We start from the raw sequence: 22,364 nt of genomic DNA, 5'->3' as shown, positions 1-22,364 counted from the left end.
AGGCAAAAGAGCACCTGCTTCGGCAGGTGCCCAGGAACAAAAGTCCTCCCCGGCTGCTCCAAAACCCACAGCATGACGCTGGGGCTCCCCTGAGGGAGTCCGCACCGGTGGGGGCACGTCTTCGACTATTCAGTCAGGCCTGGGTCAGATCAGACCTGAATCCCTGGGTGTTGGAAATAGTTTCCCAGGGGTACAAACTGGAATTCGACGAGGTGCCCCCGCACCGATTTGTCAAATCGGCCCTACCAGCTTCCACATCGGAAAGAGATGTAGTGTTAGCTGCAATTCAAACGCTGTGTATACAGCAAGTGATAATCAAGGTTCCCCTGCACCAGCAGGGAAGAGGTTACTACTCAACCCTATTTGTGGTCCCGAAACCGGACGGTTCGGTCAGACCTATTTTGAATCTGAAATCCCTAAACCTGTACATAAAAAGATTCAAATTCAAAATGGAATCACTCAGAGCGATAATAGCCAACATGGAGGAGTGGGAGTTTATGGTGTGTCTGGACATAAAGGATGCGTACCTTCATGTCCCCATATATGCCCCACATCAGGAATACCTGAGATTCGCTGTACAGGATTGTCATTACCAATTTCAGACGTTGCCGTTTGGACTTTCCACGGCCCCGAGGATTTTCACCAAGATAATGGTGGAAATGATGGTGGTCCTGCGCAAGCATGGAGTCACAATTATCCCATACTTGGACGATCTCCTGATAAAAGCGAGATCAAGGGGAAATTGCTGAGCAGTGTGGCACTCTCTCTGAGAGTGCTCCAGCAACATGGTTGGATTCTAAATCTACCGAAGTCACAGTTGATTCCGACAACTCGACTACCGTTCCTAGGTATGATACTGGATACGGAACAAATGAAGGTCTTCCTCCCAATAGAGAAAGCCCAGGACATCCAGAACATAGTCAGAGACCTGCTAAAACCGAAAAGGGTGTCAGTTCACCAATGCACTCGAGTTCTGGGAAATATGGTGGCGGCCTACGAGGCCATTCCCTTCGGAAGGTTCCATGCAAGGACTTTTCAATGGGACCTTCTGGACAAGTGGTCCGGGTCCCATCTGCACTTACATCGGAAAATAACTCTGTCCCCAGGGGCCAGAGTGTCTCTCCTGTGGTAGTTGCAAAGTGCTCACCTGCTGGAGGGTCGCAGGTTCGGGATTCAGGACTGGATCCTGGTTACCACGGACGCGAGCCTCCGAGGATGGGGAGCGGTCACACAGGGAAAAAACTTTCAGGGACTTTGGTCAGACCAGGAGTCCTGTCTACACATCAATGTGTTGGAACTCAGGGCCATTTACAACGGTCTTCGACAAGCGGAGAGTCTTCTTCGAAACCTACCGGTTCTGATTCAATCAGACAATGTCACAGCAGGGGCTCATGTGAACCGCCAAGGCGGGACAAAAAGCAGAGTCGCGATGGCGGAAACCACCAGGATTCTTCGCTGGGCGGAAAATCATGTAAGCGCTCTGTCGGCTGTCTTCATTCCGGGAGTGGACAACTGGGAAGCAGACTTCCTCAGCAGACACGATCTCCATCCAGGACAGTGGGGACTTCATCAAGAAGTCTTTGCAGACGTAACACGTCTTTGGGGAACTCCTCAAATAGACATGATGGCGTCACGCCTCAACAAAAAGCTTCGGAGGTATTGTGCCAGGTCTTGGGACCCTCAGGCAGTGGCAGTAGACGCTCTGATAACACCGTGGGTGTTCAAATCGGTCTACGTGTTTCCTCCTCTTCCTCTCATCACAAAAGTGTTGAGGATCATAAGGCAAAGAAGAGTACAGACGATATTCGTCCCAGACTGGCCTCGAAGGGCCTGGTACTCAGATCTACAAGAGATGCTCACAGGAGATCCCTGGCCTCTTCCTCAGAGGGAAGACCTGTTGCAACAGGGGCCCTGTGTATTTCAGGACTTACCGCGGTTACGTTTGACGGCATGGCGGTTGAACGCCGAATCCTAGCGAAAAAGGGGATTCCGGAAGAGGTCATCCCTACTTTAATAAAGGCTAGGAAGGAGGTGACGGTTAAGCATTATCACCGTATCTGGCGAAAGTATGTGTCTTGGTGTGAGACCAAGAATGCACCTACGGAAGATTTTCATCTGGGTCGTTTTCTCCACTTCCTACTGACAGGAGTGGATATGGGCCTGAAATTAGGCTCTGTTAAGGTTCAGATTTCGGCCCTCTCGATTTTCTTTCAGAAGGAATTGGCTTCTCTTCCAGAAGTCCAGACGTTTGTAAAGGGAGTGCTACACATCCAGCCTCCTTTTGTGCCTCCAGCGGCACCGTGGGACCTCAACGTGGTGTTGCAGTTTCTAAAATCACACTGGTTTGAACCGCTTAACAAGGTTGAGTTGAAATTTCTTACTTGGAAGGTGGTCATGTTGTTGGCCTTGGCATCGGCAAGGCGAGTATCAGAATTGGCGGCTTTGTCACACAAAAGCCCTTACTTGATTTTTCATGTGGATCGAGCTGAATTGAGGACACGTCCGCAATTTTTGCCTAAGGTGGTTTCTTCATTCCATGTGAATCAACCTATTGTGGTGCCTGTGGCTACAAGTGACCTGGAGGATTCCAGATCCCTGGACGTAGTCAGGGCCTTAAAGATTTATGTAGCCAGGACGGCTAGAATTAGGAAAACAGAGGCCCAGTTTGTCCTGTATGCGGCCAATAAGATTGGCGCACCTGCTTCGAAGCAGACTATTGCTCGCTGGATCTGTAATACGATTCAGCAGGCTCACTCTACGGCTGGATTGCCGGTACCAAATTCGGTTAAGGCCCATTCCAGTAGGAAGGTGGGCTCTTCTTGGGCGGCTGCCCGAGGCGTCTCGGCATTACAACTTTGCCGAGCGGCGACTTGGTCGGGGTCAAACACTTTTGCTAAATTCTACAAGTTTGATACCCTGGCTGATGAGGACCTAGCGTTTGCTCAGTCGGTGCTGCAGAGTCATACGCACTCTCCCGCCCGATTGGATGCTTTGGTATAAACCCCATGGTCCTTACGGAGTCCCCAGCATCCTCTAGGATGTAAGAGAAAATAAGATTTTAAACCTACCGGTAAATCTATTTCTCCTAGTCCGTAGAGGATGCTGGGCGCCCGTCCCAGTACGGAAACTCTGCAAGACTTGTATATAGTTGTTGCTTACATAAGGGTTATGTTACAGTTGAAATCGGTTTTGGACCGTTACTGTTGTTGTTCATATGGTTAACTGGTTATGTATGATCCAGGTTACATGGTATGATTGGTGTGGGCTGGTATGAATCTTGCCCTTGGATTGTTAAATCCTGCCTTGTATTGTCCATCTCCTCTGGGCACAGTTCTCTAACTGAGGTCTGGAGGAGGGGCATAGAGGGAGGAGCCAGTGCACACCCATAGTCAAAGTTCTTTTTAGGTGCCCTATCTCCTGCGGAGCCCGTCTATGGCCCTCATTCCGAGTTGATCGGTCGCAAGGCGATTTTAGCAGAGTTACACACGCTAAGCCGCCGCCTACTGGGAGTGAATCTTAGCTTCTTAAAATTGCGACCGAAGTATTCGCAATATTGCGATTACTAACTACTTAGCAGTTTCAGAGTAGCTCCAGACTTACTCTGCCTGTGCGATCATTTCAGTGCTTGTCGTTCCTGGTTGACGTCACAAACACACCCAGCGTTCGCCCAGGCACTCCCACCGTTTCCCCGGCCACTCCTGCGTTTTTTCCGGAAACGGTAGCGTTTTCAGCCACACGCCCCTGAAACGCCGTGTTTCCGCCCAGTAACACCCATTTCCTGTCAATCACATTACGATCGCCGGAGCGAAGAAAAAGCCGTGAGTAAAAATACTTTCATCATAGTAAAGTTACTTGGCGCAGTCGCAGTGCGAACATTGCGCATGCGTACTAAGCGGATTTTCACTGCGATGCGATGAAAAATACCGAGCGAACAACTCGGAATGAGGGCCTATACCCCATGGTCCTTACGGAGTCCCCAGCATCCTCTACGGACTAGGAGAAATAGATTTACCGGTAGGTTTAAAATCTTATTTTTTTTCTTACATCCTAGAGGATGCTGGGGTCCACATTAGTACCATGGGGATGTACCAAAGCTCCCAGAACGGAAGTGAGAGCGCGGAGGCTTCTGCAGAACTGATTGACCAAACTTAAGGTCCTCAGAGGCCAAAGTATCGAACTTGTAGAACTTTGTAAACGTGTTAGACCCAGACCAAGTAGCCGCTCGGCAGAGTTGTAAAGCCGAGACACCCCGGGCAATTGCCCAGGAAGACCCCACCTTACGAGTAGAGTGGGCTTTAACAGACGTAGGACACGGCAATCCTGCCGTAGAATACACGTGCTGGATAGTGAACCTGATCCAGCGAGAGATCGTCTGCTTAGAAGCAGGACACCCAATTTTCTTGGGATCATACAGGACAAATAGAGAGTCCGATTTTCTGTGACGAGCAGTCCTCCTCACATAGATCTTTAGAGCCCTTACAACATCTAAGGACTTTGATGAAATTGAGGAGTCAGTCGCAACTGGCACCACAATAGGTTGGTGCAACTGGCACCACAATAGGCAACTGGCACCACAATAGGTTGGCACCACAATTGGCACCACAATAGAAATGCCGACACAACCTTCGGAAGAAACTGCTGACGTGTACGGAGCTCAGCTCCGTCTTCATGGAAGATCAAATAGGGGCTTTTACATGACAAAGCAACCAACTCCGACACACGTCTAGCAGACGCCAACAAAGTGACAGCCTTCCACGTGAGAAACTTGACCTCAACCTCCTGTAGAGGCTCAAACCAGTCCGACTGAAGGAACTGCAACACCACGTTAAGATTCCATGTCGCCGTAGGCGGTACAAAGGGAGGTTGGATGTGCAGAACTCCCTTCAAAAAAGTCTGAACCTCAGGGAGGGCAGCCAATTGTTTCTGGAAGAAAATGGATAGAGCCGGAATCTGGACCTTCACGGATCCTAACCTTAGGCCCATATCCACACCTGCTTGCAGGAAGAGGAGAAACCGTCCCAGTTGAAACTCCACCGTAGGAAACGTCTTGGACTCACACCAAGATACATATTTTTTCCAAATACGATGGTAATGTTTAGACGTTACTCCTTTCCTAGCCTGTATCAGGGTAGGAATAACCTTGTTCGGAACGTCCTTCCGAGCTAGTATCTGGCGTTCAACCTCCATGCCGTCAAATGTAGCCGTGGTAAGTCTTGATAGGCAAACGGCACCTGCTTTTAGCAGGTCCTCCCGAAGAGGAAGAGGCCTTGGCTCTTCTAGCAGTAGATCCAGAAGATCCGCTCACCAAATCTTTCTTGGCCAGTCTGGAGCAATGAGGGTCGCTTGAATTCTTGATCTCCTTATGAGCTTTAGAACTCTTGGAATGAGTGGAAGTGGTGGAAATGCGTACACCGACTGGAATACCCACGGAGTCACTAGGGCGTCCACTTCTTGCTGGTCTCTCGACCAGGAACAATATCGCCGAAGCTTCTTGTTGAGACGAGAGGCCATCATGTCTATTTGGGGTACACCCCAAAGATCTGTTATCTCCTTGAACACCTCTGGATGGAGACCCCACTCCCCTGGATGGAGATCGTGTCTGCTGAGGAAGTCCGCTTCCCAGTTGTCCACTCCCGGAATGAAGATTGCTGACAGCACCAACGCGTGTTTTTCTGCCCAGAAGTTGATTCTTGTTACCTCTGACATTGCAGCTCTGCTCTTCATTCCGCCCTGTTTATGTAAGCCACTGTCGTTACATTGTCCGACTGCACTTGAATGGGCCGATTTCTTAGGAGATGGGCTGCTTGGAGAAGACCATTGTGGACGGCTCTTAGTTCCAGAATGTTTATCGGCAGGCCGGCTTCCAGACTTGACCACCTTCCTTGGAAAGTTTCCCCTTGAGAGGCTGCGCCCCAGCCCCGGAGACTTGCATCCGTGGTCAGAAGGATCCAGTCCTGAATCCCGAACCTGCGGCCCTCCAGAAGATGAGATAATTGTAGCCACCAGAGGAGTGAAATCCTGGCCTTTGGCGACAGACGTATTCTCTGGTGCATGTGAAGATGAGATCCCGACCACTTGTCCAGAAGATCCAGCTGGAAGGCCCGAGCATGAAACCTCCGTACTGCAGAGCCACGTAAGAGGCCACCATCTTCCCAGAAGGCGAATGCACTGATGAACCGACACCCGGGCTGGCTTCAGGACATCCCGGACCATTGTTGGTGATACTAATGCTTTTTACTTTGGAAGAAACACCCTCTGCACTTCCGTGTCAAGGATCATTCCCAGAAAGGACAACCTCCTGGTTGGTTCCAAATGTGATTTTGGAAGATTCAGGATACAACCATGTTCTCTGAGTAGATGGGTCGTGAGAACAATGGACTGTAACAACTTCTCCTTGGACGATGCCTTTATCAGCAAATCGTCCAGATATGGAATTATGTTCACCCCCTGTCTGCGGAGGAGAACCATCATCTCTGCCATCACCTTGGTGAATACCCTCGGTGCTGTGGAGAGGCCGAATGGCAGGGCCTGGAATTGGAAATGACAGTCCAACAGTGCGAATTGGAGATAAGCTTGATGCGGCAGCCAAATCGGAATGTGGAGGTACGCATCCTTGATATCTAGGGACACCAGGAATTCCCCCTCTTCCAGACCTGATATCATCGCCCTTAGAGACTCCATTTTGAACTTGAACTCCCTCAGGAAGGGGTTTAGCAATTTTAAATTCAGAATGGGTCTGACCGAACCATCCGGTTTCAGTACCACAAAAAGGTTCAAATAGTAACCTTTGTTTTGCATATGGGGTGGGACTGGTACAATATCCTGTCATCCACCAACTTCTGGATGGCTTCCTGTATCCTATCCCTGTCTGCCAGCAAAGCTGGCAAGCCTGATTTGAAGAAACGGTGAGGAGGGAGATCTTGAAATTCCAGCCTGTACCCCTGGGACACAATATCTTGCACCCAGGGATCCAGGCCGGACAACACCAAGACGTGACTGAAATGCCTGAGTCTTGCCCCCACCGGCCCCACTTCCAGGCCGCGCGGTCCACCGAGATGCTGAGGACTTTGGCGTATCTGAAGCAGGTTTCTTGGATTTTGGCCGACCTCCCCTAAAGAAGGTGTTGGACGGTTTGGCCTTTCTTGGCTTGGCAGCTGAAGAAAAGGGTTTCTTCGTGGCAGGTGCAGCTGAGGGAAGAAAAGGAGACTTACCCGCTGTAGCCGTGGAAATCCACGCATCCAACGCTTCCCCAAACAGAGCCTGACTTGTGTAGGGTAGGGTCTCCACACCTCTCCTGGATTCCGCGTCGGCAGACCACTGGCGTAGCCAAAGTCCCCTACGAGCTGAGACAAACATGGAAGATATCCCTGCAGCCATGGAACCCAGGTCTTTCATGGATTCCACCATAAATCCTGCAGAATTCTGAATGTTACATAAAAACAATTCAACATCACTTTTATCCATTGTATCCAAATCCTCAAGTAACGTGCCTGACCACTTTACTATAGCTTTGGAAATCCATGCACTGGCAATAGTGGGACGTAGTATCGCCCCTGAAGCCGTGTATATGGATTTGAGCGTAGTATCAGTTTTGAGATCAGCCGGCTCTTTTAAGGCGGTACATCCTGGAACAGGTAAAACCACCTTTTTTGAGAGTCTGGATACAGACGCGTCAACTATGGGCGGGTTTTCCCATTTTTTCCTATCCTCCTCAGGGAAGAGGAAAGCCACCAGAATCCTTCTAGGGATCTGGAATTTTTTCTCTGGGTTTTCCCGTGATTTCTCAAATATATCATTTAATTCCTTTGACGCACGGAAGGTTAGCGAGGCTTTCTTATTTTCAGTGAAATAAGCCTCCTCAACCTGCTCAGGTGTTGTATCAGTAACATTCAACACATCTGTAATGGCCTCTATCATCAACTGCGCCGCTTTTGCAAGAAATGCTGCCCCACGCAACACATTCCCATCACCGTCTGCAGTGTCAGAATCGGTATCCGTGTCATCTTGCATAATTTGTGCAAGAGCACGTTTGTGGGAACATACAGTGGGGGGCCCTGAGGTAACAGAACCGGACCAAACTGCCATAGAGTTCTGTAAAACCTGAGTGTCAGATTCATTCTGTGCAACCCTAGTAGAAATCTGAGAAATCATAGATTTAATAGAGGATAACCATTCAGGCTCCCTTGCTGGTATCTGTGCTAAAACAGTGCAATCCTGATTACATGGAATGGGATTATCCTGAGAGGACATATCCTCAGCAGCATATGACACAGAGTCCCTGGACATAGCTTAATGTAGACCACAGACACTCTATATATATATATATACACACACACACACACACACACACACACACACACACACACACACACACACACACACACACACACACACACACACACGAGGACAGACAGGGTTTCACCCCCAAGAATGGCAAGAGAGAGACAGAGATTGGAGCCAACCCACACACAGCGCTTCTAAGGTATAGGGAGACCCCCAACCAGCGCTGACTGTGTACCTTAATAGGTTACACGGTCTGTACACCGCCTCCCCCTGCCCCCCCCCCCCCCTTCCCTTCTACAACCCCCTGGTACCGTAAGAGACAGCTGGAGTTGAATTGGAGGAACAGCTCTCACTGACGGCCCTTCTGCAGGCAGGAAAATGGCGCTGAACGCTGCTGGGTCTGCTCTGAGGAGAAGCTCCGCCCCCTTAATGGCGCTGTCTTCCCGCTCTTCTGGAGATTATACTGGCCTGAGGAATTATGCTGGCAGCGATCCTGGGACCCTGACAGGCTTGGAGGTCAGTGTAGGGTGTAGGCGCTGGCTCAGGGCGCACCTTACAGCGCCGCACTATGTACTGCTGAACACCGGAGCGCAGTTAGTACTGCGCTCCTGACCCCGTTGCCGCCATCTTCACACCAGCTCCCCGCTTGCAAGGGGGCCGGTGACTAACTCGCCACTGATCTTCTGGCTCTGTAAAGGTGTGGCGGCATGCTGCCAGGGTGAGCGATCCACTGTGGCGGGAAATGTTCGATCCCCTCAGGAGCTCAGTGTCCTGTCAGCAGAGATAGTGGCTCATACCCCGCAGTGTGGACACATCTCCCCCCCTTAGTCCCACGAAGCAGGGAAGCTGTTGACAGCAGCATCCCTGTAAAAGAATAAACTCTAAAAAATAACTTTACTAGAGAAACTCTGTAGAGCTCCCCTAGCTGTGACCGGCTCCTCCGGGCGCATTTTCTAAACTGGGTCTGGTAGGAGAAGCATAGAGGGAGGAGCCAGCCCACACTCTTAAACTCTTAAAGTGCCAATGGCTCCTAGTGGACCCATCTATACCCCATGGTACTAATGTGGACCCCAGCATCCTCTAGGATGTAAGAGAAAATTAAATACCCATTCCATGCACCTTGCCCATTTGTGAGTAGGGTGGCTAATCCCGGGATCGGCGGGATCCCGGGATTTAGGCCCAAAAATGGCCGGGATTCAATCCCGGGATTGGAAGCTCCAATCCCGGGGATTGAGGGATCAGCGTTGAGCGTCCACAGGACACTCAGACGCTGCCCGGCTTCCTCCTTCCAGGTCCCCAGCGCAGCGTGGGAGATCATGCTGCGCTGTCAGCTGCTGGTGGGAGCCGCCAGCAGCGTTCACAGGATGTTCCCCTCCCGCCCGCCCCCGGTATATGGTGAGTTATATGGGCGGGGTGGGGCGAGGGGGCGGGAATCCCGGGATTGGCCATTTTTCTATCCCGATACCTGGGATTGAAAAAATGGCCCGAGATTAACTTCCCTATTTGTGAGTAAACCCTAAAACGAGGAGCAGACCCTCAGTGTAGTTACGGACATAACACACTTCACCTTGTTCAGTAATTCTGTGGTCTTATGTCAGGCTCTTATCATCTCTTTACATATGTGAATCCTACATATATGTTAGTGTAAGTATGATTTGTTTCATCAGCCCGGGTGCAGTTTGATTGGCGAGATGCTTTGTGTCTTGATGCCCAATTGACGGAGGACGAGCTCATGATACGAGACAGCTTCCGGTCGTACTGCCAGGAGAAACTGATGCCACGGATTACCATGGCTAATCGCCATGAAGGTTAGATATGTCCTCACCCTGCGATGTACCTGTTAGCCTTGCACTGGAATGTGGTTCATGCTAGGACTCCCCCGTTCTGTGCCACCCTCTTACCCATTAATGGGCATCAGACTGAATCCTTTGCCTTCATCATTGCTGTCAATTTTGTCTTTAGTATTTGACAGGGCGATTATATCGGAGATGGGAGAGCTTGGTGTCCTGGGATCTACAATTAAAGGTAACGCAACATTATAACTAGTGAATTTTCTCTTTCATCCACTAGGGGGCACAGGGATTACTAGTGAATTATTGTATAACATTAAATAAAAATATGGGTTTTAGCTAATGGGAGTCTTATCCAAATCCTTCTTCAAATAAAATGCTTAAATCTTGTCTCTACTGCCCGTCCAGGTTACGGCTGTGCCGGGACGTCCTATGTGGCGTATGGGCTGCTGGCGAGAGAGGTGGAGAGGGTGGACAGCAGCTATCGCTCCGTGATGAGTGTTCAGTCCTCACTGGTAATGCATCCAATATATGCCTATGGGTCAGAGGAACAAAAGCAAAAATACCTGCCAGGACTAGGTAGGTCACATTGTATTCACCTGTCTGGATGTAGTGCTGTTCCTAAACGGAATATGCATTATTGTGTAGTGGTGTCTGTACTGTGTATACATGTCACCGCGTAGCGGTGTCTTTATTGTGTATAGATGTCAAGGTGTAGTGACATCTTTGCTGTGTATACATGTCACGGTGTAGTGGCGTCTTTACTTTGTATACTTGTCTCTGTGTAGCGGCCTCTATACTGTGTATACATGTCTCTGTGTAGCGGCGTCTGTACTGTGTATACATGTCTCTGTGTAGCGACGTCTCTGTACTGTGTATACATGTCTCTGTGTAGCGACGTCTGTACTGTGTATACATGTCACGATGTAGCGGCGTCTGTACTGTGTATACATGTCTCTGTAGCGACGTCTGTACTGTGTATACATGTCTCTGTGTAGCGACGTCTGTACTGTGTATACATGTCACGATGTAGCGGCGTCTGTACTGTGTATACATGTCTCTGTAGCGACGTCTGTACTGTGTATACATGTCTCTGTGTAGCGACGTCTGTACTGTGTATACATGTCTCTGTGTAGCGACGTCTGTACTGTGTATACATGTCTCTGTGTAGCGACGTCTGTACTGTGTATACATGTCTCTGTGTAGCGACGTCTGTACTGTGTATACATGTCTCTGTGTAGCGACGTCTGTACTGTGTATACATGTCTCTGTGTAGCGACGTCTGTACTGAGTTTATATGTAACTTTTGTAGTGTATGTACTGTGTATACCTCTCATAGGTGTAGTTGTGGCTGCAGTGAGTACACCTGTCACCTGTGTGTATGCCTCTCATGGCGTATAGTGTCTGTACTGAGCTGTGACCTGTGTAGCAGTGTATGTACTGCTTATATATTTCGTGCTCTAGGGAGAGATGTATCAAACCCCTCTCCAAGGCTTGATACGTCTCCACCATAGTAATATATATGAGCAAGCAGCTAGCACTGTTGCTTTATTAACATGTGGGCTTTTCACTGCAGCAAGAGGAGAGCTGCTGGGATGTTTCGGTCTCACAGAACCAAATCATGGCAGTGACCCTGCTGGAATGGAAACAAGAGCTCGACATAACCCAACCAGCAAAACCTACACACTCAACGGATCCAAAACTTGGTACGATCATCTCTGCAGTATCGGCAAGACAATATAATTAGACTAGACAGATTGCATCTGCATGGCCAGTGTCAATAGCAGGCATATAGGGGATGATCTGTCCGTTTTACGGACAGATAATGTGACTTGTATCACTGCACATGCTCCGTGGCTGATCGTACACAACTATGATCAACTATGGGCAATTCCAAGTATCCACCAACAGTTACCATGCTGCATTCTAGTTATACTAAGGGTTTGACATTGTATGTTAATTAAACATGGTCATATTTAAACCGTATAATAGCTTTGAAGTCTTCGTAGTAACATGTGACATCATTATCGTACGTTGTGCCACTTCAATATAGGATCACAAACTCACCCATTGCCGACCTCTGTGTAGTTTGGGCGGTGTGTGAAGATGGCAAAGTCCGGGGTTTTTTGATAGAGAGAGGAACCAAGGGTCTGTCAACCCCCAAAATAGAGGGAAAGTTCTCTCTACGGGCTTCTGCCACCGGAATGATCCTGATGGAAGATGTGGAAATTCCAGAAGAAAATCTGCTTCCCCATGTGTCAGGAATGGGGGTGAGATTCATTATCTGTCTATAAGTTCAAAGTAAATCAGTCGTGTAATTCAATATAACTCCTCCTATTACACTAGAAGACCTCTTTTTATATCTCTCCATATTCCCTCTCCCTATATCTCCTCCTATTACTCCATATACCCTCTCCCTATATCTCCTCCTATTACTCCACATAATCTCTCCCTCTATCTCCTCCTATTACTCCATATACCCTCTCCCTATATCTCCTCCTATTACTCCATATCTCTCTCCCTATATCTCCTCCTATTACTCCATATCTCTCTCCCTATATCTCCTCCTATTACTCCATATACCCTCTCCCTATATCTTCTCCTATTACGCCATATACCCTCTCCCTATATCTCCTCCTATTACTCCATATCTCTCTCCCTATATCTCCTCCTATTACTCCATATACCCTCTCCCTATATCTCCTCCTATTACTCCACATAATCTCTCCCTCTATCTCCTCCTATTACTCCATATACCCTCTCCCTATATCTTCTCCTATTACGCCATATACCCTCTCCCTATATCTCCTCCTATTACTCCATATACCCTCTCCCTATATCTTCTCCTATTACGCCATATACCCTCTCCCTATATCTCCTCCTATTACTCCATATCTCTCTCCCTATATCTCCTCCTATTACTCCATATACCCTCTCCCTATATCTCCTCCTATTACTCCACATAATCTCTCCCTCTATCTCCTCCTATTACTCCATATACCCTCTCCCTATATCTTCTCCTATTACGCCATATACCCTCTCCCTATATCTCCTCCTATTACTCCATATACCCTCTCCCTATATCTTCTCCTATTACGCCATATACCCTCTCCCTATATCTCCTCCTATTACTCCATATCTCTCTCCCTATATCTCCTCCTATTACTCCATATACCCTCTCCCTATATCTTCTCCTATTACGCCATATACCCTCTCCCTATATCTCCTCCTATTACTCCATATCTCTCTCCCTATATCTCCTCCTATTACTCCATATACCCTCTCCCTATATCTCCTCCTATTACTCCACATAATCTCTCCCTCTATCTCCTCCTATTACTCCATATACCCTCTCCCTATATCTTCTCCTATTACGCCATATACCCTCTCCCTCTATCTCCTCCTATTACTCCATATACCCTCTCCCTATATCTTCTCCTATTACGCCATATACCCTCTCCCTATATCTCCTCCTATTACTCCATATCTCTCTCCCTATATCTCCTCCTATTACTCCATATACCCTCTCCCTATATCTCCTCCTATTACTCCACATAATCTCTCCCTCTATCTCCTCCTATTACTCCATATACCCTCTCCCTATATCTTCTCCTATTACGCCATATACCCTCTCCCTATATCTCCTCCTATTACTCCATATACCCTCTCCCTATATCTCCTCCTATTAATCCATATTACCCTCTTCCTATATGTCCTCTTATTACTCCATATACCCTCTGCCTATTACTCCATATACCCTCTCCCTATATCTCCTTCTATTACTCCATATAATCTCTCCATATATCTCCTCCTATTCCATATGGGATCAGTATGAGATCCCGACAGTCAATTGACTGCCTCCCCTCCATATAGCCTCTCATATATATCCTCCTATTACTCAATATACCCTCTCCCTATATCTCCTCCTATTACTCAATATACCCTCTCCCTATATCTCCTCCTATTACTCCATATATCCTCTCCCTATATCTCCTCCTTCTATTACTCCATATAACCTCTTCCTATTCCGCCTTCTATTACTCCTCTTCCTATACATCCTCCTATTACTCCATATACCCTCTCCCTATATCTCCTCCTATTATTCCAAATAACATCTCCTATTACTCCATGTTACTTATTTAACTCTCTCAGTGCATGCTACCTCTTATTAAATACTACCTAATATATAGTATCATGGTTATATTTGTTTTCTAGGGACCCTTCGGCTGTCTGAATAATGCCCGCTATGGCATTTCCTGGGGTGCTCTGGGTGCTGCAGAGTTCTGTTTCCATGCAGCACGACAGTATACATTAGATAGGTATGTAACTAGCAGGACCGAGAACGGACGCAGCAAAACCTCTTCTCCATAGCCAGGCGTAGCACAGGCATCATCTTTAATAATGCTAGGGCCAAGAAAGCAGGATGGCACAGCAAGTAGCTCTCTCCCGAACATAGGAATCCAGCATTTAACTATGAGCTAGAGTGCCACAATCTAGGGCACAAGCTGGCACAGACATGTAGAGATGTAGGCGGGCAGGTGTTTTAGGGATATTAGTCTGTTGGCTGGCTTGTGATACCGTTCGCTCTGGTCTTGCAGGATTCAGTTTGGAGTGCCGCTTGCCAGGAACCAGCTCATACAGAAGAAGATGGCAGACATGCTGACAGAGATTACCATTGGTCTGCAGGCGTGTCTGCAACTCGGACGTCTGAAAGATGAGGACAAGTACGTACCAGTACACCATAACACATCAATCAGTAGCATATGAAGATCCATTTTGTATTCCAAATATATTCTTTCCTTTTGTCAAACCGTCCTCCCGACCAACATGGCGGAAGCCCTCCAGTCGTTATCATAGATGCCTGGTTTATTTTCATTAAGTTATTTCATTTTAGAGACGTCGAGAGCACTTTTCAAAGAGGGATCAATTTCTTTATTCCTAGGTTTTTTATGTGAAGTTTACAGAACTAAAGAATTTAATGTTATATTTTTTTTCTGAGTATTGTACTTATATGGGACATTTCTACACTATTTTTTTTTGTCTAGTTCATCTATGAAATAGAATGCAGTTCCCCTTCATTATGGTTCCGGAGACCTGTTAAGTGCCCCAGAGCCATGTCTTGTTGCTGCTGTCTTGTCCGTACCATCTAATTGCAGCCTGGAAAAAGACAGTGTAGTATCTGTAGGAGCTGCATACCAGAAGCTTCAGGGCTTTCATCATCTCAGTCAGGGTACCAGTCTGCTGATACACTTGTGTTTTTTGTCCACTAGGGAACATAACACCTCAGATGTCATGCAAATCCAGGCTCTAAGTGTGGAATTTACAAGTGATGGTTTGATTATTAGCATCACTAGGGTTCTTCTTATGAGTACACGTGACGTTGCGTATCGTGAACCACTAAATCTCCACTTAACATTGTATTTTGCAGAGCTACTCCAGAAATGATCTCTATTCTCAAGAGGAATTCATGTGGAAAAGCTCTGGACATTGCCCGCCAGGCCCGGGATATGCTGGGAGGTAACGGAATCTCTGACGAATACCATATCATCAGACATGTCATGAACCTGGAAGCCGTGAACACGTATGAGGGTAAGTAGAACCATCTACAAGGTTTATGTTCTGCTGTGGATATGGATAGGACTGTGTGAAAGTCTTATGGTTATATATAAATTGTCTCTTTCCATGCAGGTACGCATGACGTGCACGCATTAATCCTCGGACGGGCGATTACAGGACTGCAGGCGTTCACTGTGGGCAAATAACTGTTCTGCTCCAGACCCTGTAGACACACAGTGTGGTGCTGCAATGGTTACTGAATGTACTAATGACGCTCCAGACAGAGCTCCGAGATTCTACAGTAGTGTTGTATACTGGGAAATCCTGCTGGGGATAAAGAATGCTTTTCTGTGAATAGTTACATTATCTTTTATTTTAAAACGTTGCACAAGACATATTTAGAAGTAGGGACTTAATTTCAGATGTTCCCTACAGTCACATAGTAATTTCTCCTTATAAACTGCAACCCGTCCTTTCTGTTCGCTCTCTGCAGTCACCCAATAATTTCTCCTGGTAAATTGTAACCCGTCCCTTCCTTTCTGATCTCTCCCTGCAGTCAGCCGATAATTTCTCCTGGTAAACTGCAATCTGTCCCTTCATTTCCATTATTTTTTTTCCATGTGCTTTGTAACTGATTTAATTTTACTACTTTCTAGATAAAACTTAATTCCCTGTCCAGATAAGTTTCTTCTGTTTCATGCAACAATACATATATTTCACGCTATATAATAGAAATAACATACGTAAGCGGGATCCCACCTATCGGGCTCCCGATGGCCGACATCTCGTACTGATCCCGTATGTACTACGGACTGTGCAACTAATTTCTCTGCAGATGGCAGACATCACTTGTCTATGCACATTTTACAATCTGTCATTTTTCTTATAACTGAATGAACCGTAAACGGTTACTATACATTGTAATGTGTGATTACAGTCTAAGGGGGTTATTCAGGTCTGTTAGCAAACCAAAAAAGTTAGCAACTGGGCAAAACCATGTTGCACTGATGAGGGGGGGGGGGGGGGGGGCGCAGATGTTAGATGTGCAGAGAGATTTAGATTTAGTGGGTTATTTTGTTTCTGTGCATGGTAAATACTGGCTGCTTAATTTCTACACTGCAATTTTTATTTCAGTTTCAACACACCACACCCAAATCTAACTCTCTGCACATGTTATATCTGCCCCACCTGCATTGCGACATCGTTTTGCCCAGTTGCTAACTATTTTGGTTTGCTAACAAACCTGAATAAGGACCTAAGTTTGTAACATAGATAATAATAAGAATTTACTTACCGATAATTCTATTTCTCGGAGTCCGTAGTGGATGCTGGGGTTCCTGAAAGGACCATGGGGAATAGCGGCTCCGCAGGAGACAGGGCACAAAAAAGTAAAGCTTTACTAGGTCAGGTGGTGTGCACTGGCTCCTCCCCCTATGACCCTCCTCCAGACTCCAGTTAGGTACTGTGCCCGGACGAGCATACACAATAAGGGAGGCATTTTGAATCCCGGGTAAGACTCATACCAGCCACACCAATCACACCGTACAACTTGTGATCTAAACCCAGTTAACAGTATGACAACAGAAAGGGCCTCTTAAAGATGGCTCCTTAACAATAACCCGAATTAGTTAACAATAACTATGTACCAGTATTGCAGATAATCCGCACTTGGGATGGGCGCCCAGCATCCACTACGGACTCCGAGAAATAGAATTATCGGTAAGTAAATTCTTATTTTCTCTATCGTCCTAAGTGGATGCTGGGGTTCCTGAAAGGACCATGGGGATTATACCAAAGCTCCCAAACGGGCGGGAGAGTGCGGATGACTCTGCAGCACCGAATGAGAGAACTCCAGGTCCTCCTTTGCCAGGGTATCAAATTTGTAAAATTTTACAAACGTGTTCTCCCCCGACCACGTAGCTGCTCGGCAGAGTTGTAATGCCGAGACCCCTCGGGCAGCCGCCCAAGATGAGCCCACCTTCCTTGTGGAGTGGGCTTTTACAGTTTTAGGCTGTGGCAGGCCTGCCACAGAATGTGCAAGTTGAATTGTGTTACAAATCCAACGAGCAATCGACTGCTTAGAAGCAGGTGCGCCCAACTTGTTGGGTGCATACAATATAAACAGCGAGTCAGATTTTCTGACTCCAGCCGTCCTTGCAATGTATATTTTTAAGGCTCTGACAACGTCCAACAACTTGGAGTCCTCCAAGTCGCTAGTGGCCGCAGGCACCACAATAGGTTGGTTCAGATGAAATGCTGATACCACTTTAGGGAGAAAATGCGGACGAGTCCGCAGTTCTGCCCTATCCGAATGGAAGATTAGATAAGGACTTTTATAAGATAAAGCCGCCAATTCAGATACTCTCCTGGCAGAGGCCAGGGCTAGTAACATAGTCACTTTCAATGTGAGATATTTCAAATCCACCTTTTTCAATGGTTCAAACCAATGGGATTTGAGGAAATCTAAAACTACATTTAGATCCCACGGTGCCACCGGAGGCACCACAGGAGGCTGTATATGCAGTACTCCCTTGACAAAAGTCTGGACCTCAGGGACAGAGGCCAATTCTTTTTGGAAGAATATTGACAGGGCCGAAATTTGAACCTTAATGGATCCCAATTTGAGACCCATAGATAATCCTGATTGCAGGAAATGTAGGAAACGACCCAGTTGGAATTCCTCCGTCGGAACCCTCCGATCCTCGCACCACGCTACATATTTTCGCCAAATGCGGTGATAATGTTTCACGGTGACTTCCTTCCGTGCCTTAATCAAGGTAGGAATGACTTCTTCTGGAATGCCTTTCCCTTTTAGGATCTGGCGTTCAACCGCCATGCCGTCAAACGCAGCCGCGGTAAGTCTTGAAAAAGACAGGGACCCTGCTGTAGCAGGTCCCTTCTCAGAGGTAGAGGCCACGGTTCGTCCGTGAGCATCTCTTGAAGTTCCGGATACCAAGTCCTTCTCGGCCAATCCGGAACCACTAGTATTGTTCTTACTCTTCTTTGCCGTATGATCTTCAATACCTTTGGTATGAGCGGCAGAGGAGGAAACACATACACTGACTGGTACACCCAAGGAGTTACCAGTGCGTCCACAGCTATTGCCTGTGGATCTCTTGACCTGGCGCAATATTTGTCCAGTTTCTTGTTGAGGCGAGACGCCATCATGTCTACAATTGGTCTTTCCCAACGGTCTATTAACATGTTGAAGACTTCTGGATGTAGACCCCACTCTCCCGGATGAAGATCGTGTCTGCTGAGGAAGTCTGCTTCCCAGTTGTCCACGCCCGGGATGAACACTGCTGACAGTGCTATCACGTGATTCTCCGCCCAGCGAAGAATCTTGGCAGCTTCTGCCATTGCACTCCTGCTTCTTGTGCCGCCCTGCCTGTTTACATGGGCGACCGCCGTGATGTTGTCCGACTGAATCAACACCGGCTTTCCTTGCAGGAGAAGTTCCGCCTGGCTTAGAGCATTGTAGATTGCTCTTAGTTCCAGAATGTTTATGTGAAGAGACTTTTCCAGACTCGTCCATACTCCCTGGAAGTTTCTTCCTTGTGTGACTGCTCCCCAGCCTCTCAGGCTGGCGTCCGTGGTCACCAGGATCCAATCCTGAATGCCGAATCTGCGGCCTTCTAATAGGTGAGCCTTCTGCAACCACCACAGAAGTGACACCCTTGTCTTTGGTGACAGGGTTATTCGCAGGTGCATCTGCAGATGCGACCCTGACCATTTGTCCAACAGATCCCTTTGGAATATTCTTGCATGGAATCTGCCGAATGGAATTGCTTCGTAAGAAGCCACCATTTTTCCCAGGACTCTTGTGCATTGATGTACTGACACTTTTCCTGGTTTTAGGAGGTTCCTGACCAGATCGGATAACTCCTTGGCTTTTTCCTCTGGAAGGAAAACCTTTTTCTGAACCGTGTCCAGAATCATTCCTAGGAACAGCAGACGAGTTGTCGGGATTAAATGGGATTTTGGAATATTCAGAATCCACCCGTGTTGTCTTAGCACCTCTTGAGATAGTGCTAAAGCTGTCTCCAGCTGTTCTCTGGACCTTGCCCTTATTAGGAGATCGTCCAAGTATGGGATAACTAATACGCCTTTTCTTCGAAGAAGAATCATCATCTCGGCCATTACCTTGGTAAAGACCCGAGGCGCCGTGGACAATCCGAACGGCAGCGTCTGAAACTGATAGTGACAGTTTTGAACAATGAACCTGAGGTACCCCTGGTGTGCGGGGTAAATCGGAACGTGTAGATACGCATCCTTGATGTCCAAGGATACCATAAAGTCCCCTTCTTCCAGGTTCGCTATCACTGCTCTGAGTGACTCCATCTTGAACTTGAACTTTTTTATGTAGAGGTTCAAGGACTTCAGATTTAGAATAGGCCTTACCGAGCCATCCGGCTTCGGTACCACAAATAGAGTGGAATAATACCCCTTTCCTTGTTGTAATAGGGGTACTTTGACTATCACCTGCTGAGCGTACAGCTTGTGAATGGCTTCCAACACCCTCTCCCTTTCGGAAGAGACGGTTGGTAAGGCAGACTTCAGGAAACGATGAGGAGGATCCGTCTCTAATTCCAACCTGTACCCCTGAGATATTATCTGCAGGATCCAGGGGTCTACCTGCGAGTGAGCCCACTGCGCGCTGTAATTTTTGAGACGGCCCCCCACTGTCCCCGAGTCCGCTTGAGAGGCCCCAGCGTCATGCTGAGGTTTTTGCAGGAGCCGGGGAGGGCTTCTGTTCCTGGGAAGGAGCTGCCTGTTGGTGTCTCTTCCCTCTTCCTCTGCCTCGTGGCAGGTACGACAAGCCCTTTGCTCTCTTATTTTTGTAGGAGCGAAAAGGCTGCGGTTGAAAGGTCGGTGCCTTTCTCTGTTGGGGAGTGACTTGAGGTAAAAAAGTGGATTTCCCGGCAGTAGCCGTGGCCACCAAGTCTGATAGACCAACTCCAAATAACTCCTCCCCTTTATACGGCAAAACCTCCATGTGACGTTTTGAATCCGCATCGCCTGTCCACTGTCGTGTCCATAAGGCTCTTCTGGCTGAAATGGACATAGCACTCACCCGAGATGCCAGTGTGCAAATATCCCTCTGTGCATCACGCATATAGATAAATGCATCCTTTATTTGTTCTAACGACAGTAAAACATTGTCCCTATCTAGGGTATCAATATTTTCAATCAGGGATTCTGACCAAACTACTCCAGCACTGCACATCCAGGCAGTTGCTATAGCTGGTCGTAGTATAACACCTGCATGTGTGTATATATTCTTTTGAATAACTTCCATCTTTCTATCTGATGGATCCTTAAGTGCGGCCGTCTCAGGAGAGGGTAACGCCACTTGTTTGGATAAGCGTGTGAGCGCCTTGTCCACCTTAGGGGGTGTTTCCCAGCGCGCCCTAACCTCTGGCGGGAAAGGGTATAATGCCAATAACTTTTTTGAAATTATCAACTTTTTATCAGGAGCAACCCACGCTTCATCACACACGTCATTTAATTCTTCTGATTCAGGAAAAACTGTTTGTAGTTTTTTCACACCATACATAATACCCTGTTTTACGGTATCTGTAGTATCAGCTAAATGTAACGTCTCCTTCATTGCCAAAATCATATAACGTGTGGCCCTACTGGAAAATACGTTTGAATTTCTACCGTCGTCACTGGAATCAGTGCCCGTGTCTGGGTCTGTGTCGACCGACTGAGGCAAAGGGCGTTTTACAGCCCCTGACGGTGTTTGAGGCGCCTGGACAGGCATTAATTGATTGTCCGGCCGCCTCATGTCCTCAACTGACTGTTTAAGGGAAGATAAACCATCACGTAATTCCACAAATAAAGGCATCCATTCTGGTGTCGACCCCCTGGGGGGTGACATCTGCATATTTGGCAATTGCTCCGCCTCCACACCAATATCGTCCTCATACATGTCGACACCACGTACCGACACACACCGCAAACTCACAGGGAATGCTCTAATGAAGACAGGACCCACTAGCCCTTTTGGGGAGACAGAGGGAGAGTCTGCCAGCACACACCACAAAGCGCTATATATACAAGGGATATCCTTATATTAAGTGCTCCCTTATAGCTGCTTTAATATATATATATATATATAGCCATTAATGTGCCCCCCCTCTCTGTTTTACCCTGTTTCTGTAGTGCAGTGCAGGGGAGAGACCTGGGAGCCGTTCTGACCAGCGGAGCTGTGACAGAAAATGGCGCCGTGTGCTGAGGAGATAGGCCCCGCCCCTTTTTCGGCGGGTTCTTCTCCCGCTATTTTTCCAGTCAGGCAGGGGTTAAATATCTCCATATAGCCCCTATGGGCTATATGTGAGGTATTTTTAGCCTTGTATAAGGTTTATATTTGCCTCTCAGAGCGCCCCCCCCCAGCGCTCTGCACCCTCAGTGACTGCCCAGTGAAGTGTGCTGAGAGGAAAATGGCGCACAGCTGCAGTGCTGTGCGCTACCTTATGAAGACTGAGGAGTCTTCAGCCGCCGGTTTCCGGACCTCTTCACGCTTCAGCATCTGCAAGGGGGTCGGCGGCGCGGCTCCGGGACCGGACTCCACGGCTGGGCCTGTGTTCGATCCCTCTGGAGCTAATGGTGTCCAGTAGCCAAGCAGCAAATCCACTCTGCATGCAGGTGAGTTTACTACTTTCCCCCTAAGTCCCACGTTGCAGTGATCCTGTTGCCAGCAGGACTCACTGTAAAGAAAAAAACCTAAAC

At 47.7% G+C, this 22,364-nt stretch overlaps 1 protein-coding gene across 4 annotated transcripts in view; it reads left to right on the top strand.

Moving 5' to 3' along the window:
- Window positions 1–16,312, top strand: part of GCDH (glutaryl-CoA dehydrogenase) — a 51,870-nt gene extending 35,558 nt beyond the window's left edge. For all 4 annotated transcript variants that reach the window (XM_063931271.1, XM_063931272.1, XM_063931269.1 and 1 more), the window contains 9 exons: window positions 9,951–10,091; window positions 10,246–10,308; window positions 10,482–10,652; window positions 11,650–11,779; window positions 12,127–12,343; window positions 14,289–14,392; window positions 14,672–14,797; window positions 15,502–15,662; window positions 15,762–16,312. In XM_063931271.1, the coding sequence (XP_063787341.1) occupies window positions 9,951–10,091; window positions 10,246–10,308; window positions 10,482–10,652; window positions 11,650–11,779; window positions 12,127–12,343; window positions 14,289–14,392; window positions 14,672–14,797; window positions 15,502–15,662; window positions 15,762–15,835 (1,187 nt within the window). In that variant the 3' untranslated portion in view covers window positions 15,836–16,312. The remainder of the gene's footprint in view (window positions 1–9,950; window positions 10,092–10,245; window positions 10,309–10,481; window positions 10,653–11,649; window positions 11,780–12,126; window positions 12,344–14,288; window positions 14,393–14,671; window positions 14,798–15,501; window positions 15,663–15,761) is intronic.
- The last annotated feature ends 6,052 nt before the right edge of the window (window positions 16,313–22,364 follow it).

This window comes from Pseudophryne corroboree, chromosome 6 (genome assembly GCF_028390025.1).
Source record: "Pseudophryne corroboree isolate aPseCor3 chromosome 6, aPseCor3.hap2, whole genome shotgun sequence".
NCBI lineage: Eukaryota > Metazoa > Chordata > Amphibia > Anura > Myobatrachidae > Pseudophryne > Pseudophryne corroboree.
Note: the sequence above shows the minus strand (reverse complement) of the source record. Positions and strands in the feature narration are given on the sequence as shown.